At 33.3% G+C, this 5573-nt stretch overlaps 1 protein-coding gene across 1 annotated transcript; it reads left to right on the plus strand.

Annotated features, from left to right (window-relative positions):
* The first annotated feature begins 3007 nt into the window (after positions 1-3007).
* Positions 3008-4631, plus strand: LOC126726708 (probable aspartyl protease At4g16563). The gene has a single exon (XM_050432041.1). It carries the CDS (start codon positions 3020-3022, stop codon positions 4487-4489), a length of 1470 nt encoding a protein of 489 aa, XP_050287998.1. The 5' UTR covers positions 3008-3019; the 3' UTR covers positions 4490-4631.
* The last annotated feature ends 942 nt before the right edge of the window (positions 4632-5573 follow it).

A 5573-nucleotide genomic window follows, 5' to 3' on the forward strand; every position in this document is an offset into this window, starting at 1 on the left:
AGTTAACACCAGCAATACAGTTTCTTTTTCTTTTCTTTTCTTTTTTTGGAATTAAAGATTTGAAGGGAAGTTTGGTTTATCGGAAGGGGTAGGAATGCCGCTGTCTACTCTAAATCTTTTGGAGACATATTATTTTGATGATACATAAACCTTCTCTTGCACTTATCTTAATGGTATGGTGTTAACTCCAGCCAATTCTAAATATTAACCAAAGGTGTGCAAGGAATCCGCTAAAACTGACTTAATCCAACCTAACCTACCAGATTAGGTCAGTTTTTAAAGGTTAGTGGGTTAGGTTGGGTTATGCAAATTTTTTTAACAATGGTCGTGTTAGATTTGAGTCATAAGATTCACAAATCCGCATAACTCGATCGGACTCACCTATATTTAATATATATTTAAAATTTTATATATTTATATATATTATACAATTTTTTTTATTTACTTATTTGCCCCTCGTCATAAATAAAACCCTAAATTCTCCTCGTATAGTTTGTGTTTGTTTGGTTTTATGCTCATGATTATTTGGTTAAAGATTTGTTCTTATTTGTAGTGGTATTGTTCTAATGTTCAATTTAATAATAATAATAGTAATTTTAAAAAAATTGTCCAACTCAACCTAACCCGATCCACGTGGGTTGGGTTGACCCCTATGATGGGTTGGGTTGGACTTTTTTTTAACCCACCATGATAGATTAGGTTAAAAAAACTTATTAATCCAACCCAACCGCTAATCCATGCATACGCCTATTATTATCTTCTATAGATTCTCTTTTACTCGGTGGTGACCCTTAACTAAACCTGGGTGCTGAATTCTAAGTTCTGTATTGTGGTTTTCCTATTTTTGGTTATTATTATTATTACTACTACTATTATTATTATTTTGCACTACATGGTTATAGTTTGTCTTGCATCATTTTCAACCAAAATTTTACAAATTCTTATTGATTAATCAGTGTTATTGATTTTTATTAGTCTATTGATAGGTAAGATTGCTTCATGGAGGTTGCTTCATATTGTCTTTAAAATGGTGAGGGTGTACGTATCATTTCTTTTCTTTTCTTTTCTTTTTTGACAGAACTTATCGTAATTATTTTTGTAAAAAGAAGTTTTTCAAAGTTAAAATTGATAAAATATTACCTAAAATCAATTATGTCACAAGAACATTAAATGGATTACTCATATTATCATTTAAAAACTAGATGTTAATAAAAACTAAATATAATAAAATAAATAAGAAGTATTTATTTTAAATAAAAAAAATTAAATGGATAAAAAAAATCCCACTTAAAATTGTAAATTTGTTATTGGCTCTGGTCATAATAAAAGTTACAAAATACCAAAATGTCATAAAACTTGTAGTTAAAGAGATTCTTTGTAGATTTTCCTTTCATTTGTGAATTCAAGACCATGAATTTTCTTCTTTTTATTTTATTTTATTTTATTTTTTTTGCTTATTTTGAGTATCTTTGCAAACATCTCTAATTGATTTCCAGCCTTAAAACAAGGTTTTCAAACTCGGACCAAACCAAATAATCTAACCATGTTTTGGGTTAACTATGAACCGGTCATGAGAACAGTCGAGTTGAGAGTTATTATTTCATTCTTCATATTTCATCGTTCTTCTACAAATTATTATTTTTTAGATATAGAATATTAGTACTTATTATTTTAATGAATTTAATTAAAAGTTAGCTGAGACCAACAGTTAAACACACATCCCTTTATGGACATTCACTCAAGAGTGGAATAAAGCTTAAACTATCCTTTTCTTAATCATTTAAACTTTATAACTCAGTTTTATATGCGCTTCTTAATGTAAGATTAGTATTATAATCTAGTTTTAGCATTTCTACTCAATAATTCGATAATTACAATAGATTTAAACCCTAAATTCTTTCTTTAGGAATACCAAAAAGTAACATATAAGTTACAAACTCTTAGCATAATCTAGCTTTAACCTATCAACTCTTTAAAAATGCTACAATATAAGTTCTTTTAGGGCTATAATTTTTGGGTCATAATTTTAATGTGGTAGACTATAAATAATTATTTATCACTTTTATATGAATCCATTATTTTTTCTTATCATTCATACTCAACTTTATAAGGACTGTAGTTAAAATTATGGCTAAAGAATTGTGTCCATAAATTTTCTCCTAAGAGATGGGTTCTGGACCGCTAGCACATGGAAGTTTAAGGTTTTTTTTTTTTTTTTTTTTTTGGGTATCACATGGAATATACTTTGTTCAAGTAATTAAATTTAAAACTTAAAAAGGAATATATATATATATATATATATCCAAACCTTAAATACACGTAATAGTAGGTGGCCTCCACCATCTCTGACACAGTTGTACTTGGGTGTATTTCTGACTCAATATTCCATTAATTACATCCGTACAACAAAAACATATGCGATCCTCTTTATTTTATAGGCTTTCAAGTACGTACTTTACGTACTTGAAAGCCTATAAAATAAAAAGCATGTGATCTCCAATCTTTTTTTAGGTACTTATGTTTTTTCATACAGTTAGCGAACACCTCATGCCAGTATTGCTGTTTAGGGTTAAGACATGTATTTAAACAAAATTTTTCAGTTTTTAAATAATATTTTATGTATTTATATAATTTTTTTATCTATATTATTTTCAAAAAATACAAACAACATTACTAGAATAACATTACTAGATAGACTCTTAATTTATTCTTCTCTTTTTTGAAAGTTCCATGCTTTTTTTTTTCTCGAGTTAACATGCGCACACATGTTATATACACTCATGTCATACTCAGAATTTTAATTTTTTTTTTTTTTTTTTGGAAAGGCATACTCAGACCATTAATCCTCTTCTTTCTCATCCATGCATGAGACAACATCTGTTACTCAATTTTATCGTATCACAAACCCTAATTCTTCAGATTGTAAATTAACCAGATCAGTGCAAATTCTTTCTATAAATACTTAGTACTAACAAACGCTATTCATCTCAACATACCTAAACGCAAAGCAAAGGCCATAATGGCAGCACATTTTATCACAATTGCCACCTTTCTCCTCTTCATTCTACTCACAGCTTCCATGTTTAATTTCAACCAAACTCTAGCAAAAGAGAGAAACCATAACCCAATGGTCCTTGGTATGGCTCAGTATTCTAGGAATTCCCTTCCTCGAATACCACGAGCCTCTAGGATTAGGAATTCATCAAAGAAACCTTCTGAAATTTTAGACATGATGGAACCATTGAGGGAGATTACAAATGGGTATTTAATCTCTCTTAATTTGGGGTCACCTCCACAAGTCATTCAAGTATACATGGATACTGGGAGTGACCTCATTTGGGTTCCTTGTGGGAATGTATCTTTTGATTGTATTGAGTGTGATGAATATAGGAACAATAAGTTGACTATTGCAGCTTTCTCTCCATCTTTCTCTTCTTCATCTTCTAGGGACCTTTGTGGTAGCTCCTTTTGCAATGACATCCATAGCTCTGATAGTGACTATGACACATGTACTATGGCTGGATGCTCATTGGCTACCCTTCTCAAATCCACATGTCCTAGACCATGCCCTTTATTTGCTTATACCTATGGGGCTGGTCGGGTTGTCACTGGGGCACTAACTAGGGATACACTTATGGTTCATGGAAATAGCCCTAGTGCCACTAGGGAAATTCCAAAGTTTTGTTTTGGGTGTGTTGGGTCCACATATAAAGAACCCATTGGGATTGCAGGGTTCGGTAGAGGTACACTTTCTTTGCCTTCACAACTAGGGTTCCTAAAAATAGGCTTCTCTCATTGCTTTTTGTCCTTCAAGTTTGCAAATAACCCAAATATATCCAGCCCATTGGTTGTAGGAGATGTTGCTATATCTTCTAAAGACGATTTGCAATTCACACCAATGTTGAGGAGTCCCATTTATCCCAATCTCTACTGTATTGGTCTAGAGGCCATAACCATAGGCAATGTTGTCAGTGCAATCAAAGTGCCCTTAAACTTAAGGGAATTTGATTCACGAGGTAATGGGGCTATGATGATAGATTCGGGAACCACTTACACTCACCTTCCTGAGCCATTGTATTCACAAATTCTTTCATTTCTCCAGTCAGCCATAACCTATCCTAGAGCCAAGGATGTAGAGATGAGATCAGGATTTGATCTTTGTTATAAAGTCCCATGCAAAAATAATAATACCTTTATCGATGATCTTCCTCTAATAACTTTCCATTTCCTAAACAATGTGAGCCTTACTTTGCCTCAAGGAAATCATTTCTATGCCATGGGAGCCCCAAGTGAGTCCACGGTGGTGAAGTGCCTATTGTTCCAAAGCATGGATAACGAGGATGATAATATTTACGGCCCAGCTGGAGTATTTGGGAGCTTCCAACAGCAAAATGTAGAGGTTGTGTATGACTTGGAGCATGAGAGAGTTGGCTTTCAACCTAGGGACTGTGCTGTAGCAGCGGCTGCTCAAGGACTGCACAAAATGTAGTTAATGGTGGTTCTTTTTCTTATGTATTCGTGCTTTTCAACGGGAACAATGAGGCATGGCAGTTTTCCTAGGCATTATTGATTTGATTGTCTTTTCACTACTTTTCTTTCCTTGTTTGATGATGATTTAAGTACTTATGATTCGTTGTACGGCTTTTATTGATCAAGAAATGAGTTTGATATATTCTTGTTGGTTGGCAACAAAGAACAAAATTGAACTGGTCCAACATTAATTAAAAGCTATATTTTTATTTTCTGTCATTAATCGGTGAAATGGGGTTCCCATATGGGCATGCACTGACGCACGTTGCACCGAATCACTGATGGATATGCCTTATTATCATGTTGCAGTCATGGAAATGCATGTGGTGATCACATCATAATATAATACATCCTCATGTATTTTATTCTACATTTCCATGTTGAAAGGAATTGTTTGCTTCATGATTGTATAGAACTCACACTCACACTCACACACACAGAAAAGAAAAGAATACAAAGAGAAGAACTTTCTGGAATTACAATTATCAAAGATTAATTACAGTTATGAGTCTCTGTTACAATATATATGAAGAAGAGAGGTTTATCAAAAAATATATATATATGAGAGAGAGAGAGAGAGAGAGAGTAAAATACGGAAACAGTTACATCAGATTTCCACACGTGTGATAACTGAACTCAACAGCCTGAAGTCTAATGCAGCGAAAATGACACCGTTAGTCTTAATGAGGAACGATAGCATTTTGCTTTAGGCGAGACTTGCATTTTACAATCTGGACAGACGATACCGTTTTGGATTTTACCATTGGAACAGTGTCATCATCTTCTTCATTTGAAATCTCTGGTTTGCTGCTACAGCTTTCATCCCCACTCAAACGAAAGGGGAATTTCAACATGAGTTTGGAAGTAAGCTTGGGAGATGGAAGACCCTTGGTGAAAATGTCAACAAACTGATCATAAGGGGAGATAATCTTAACCAATAGATCACATCTGAGCACCCTCTCACAAACAAAATGGTAATCAACCTCCATGTGTTTGGTTCGAGCGTGAAATACAGGATTCAAGGCAATAGCCAAAGCACTCAC

This window comes from Quercus robur, chromosome 5, assembly GCF_932294415.1.
Source record: "Quercus robur chromosome 5, dhQueRobu3.1, whole genome shotgun sequence".
NCBI lineage: Eukaryota > Viridiplantae > Streptophyta > Magnoliopsida > Fagales > Fagaceae > Quercus > Quercus robur.